The sequence below is a fragment of the Apaloderma vittatum genome, unplaced genomic scaffold (genome assembly GCF_000703405.1).
Source record: "Apaloderma vittatum isolate BGI_N311 unplaced genomic scaffold, ASM70340v1 scaffold31553, whole genome shotgun sequence".
NCBI lineage: Eukaryota > Metazoa > Chordata > Aves > Trogoniformes > Trogonidae > Apaloderma > Apaloderma vittatum.
In genome coordinates, this window is record NW_009709221.1 from 1 (window position 1) to 432 (window position 432).

Below are 432 nucleotides of genomic sequence, written 5' to 3' on the forward strand. Positions count from 1 at the left end.
CCGTCGGGATTACCACGGGCAAAGCCGAAATCGCTCCCTTTGGCCACGTTCTCTTCGGAGATGAGGATGTTGCGGGCAGCCAGGTCTCTGTGTACCAGCTTCTTGGACTCCAGGTAGTCCATGCCCTGAGCCACGTCCCTGCCGCGGCCGAGCGAGGCAGAGCACGGTGTCACCGCGTGTCCACCGGGTTGCCCAGTGGGACACAGAGCCCCGGTCCCCAGCCCAGAGAGAGGGAGATGGACTCACAGGGCGAACAGGAGGAGCTGCTGGGTCGAGACGAGCGCCCGGCCCCGTGTGCGCAAGAAGTTCACCAGATTACCCTGACAGAGGAGGAGAAACGTGTAAGGACCGACGAGACGGGGCTGTCTGGAGACTTTGCCTTCCATGGGGTTGCAGTCCCCGGCATCCATCCAACGCAGTCCCCAGATGGGA

General features: G+C 63.2%; 1 protein-coding gene across 1 annotated transcript in view; it reads right to left on the reverse strand.

The window, feature by feature from the left end:
- Positions 1-13: 13 nt before the first annotated feature.
- The window catches only part of MATK (megakaryocyte-associated tyrosine kinase), a gene marked incomplete at both ends in the record, with an annotated part of 3045 nt that continues 2626 nt past the window's right edge, over positions 14-432 (reverse strand). Inside the window, 2 exons of the mRNA XM_009866842.1 lie at positions 14-138; positions 247-320. Coding sequence (XP_009865144.1) covers positions 14-138; positions 247-320 — 199 coding nt within the window. The remainder of the gene's footprint in view (positions 139-246; positions 321-432) is intronic.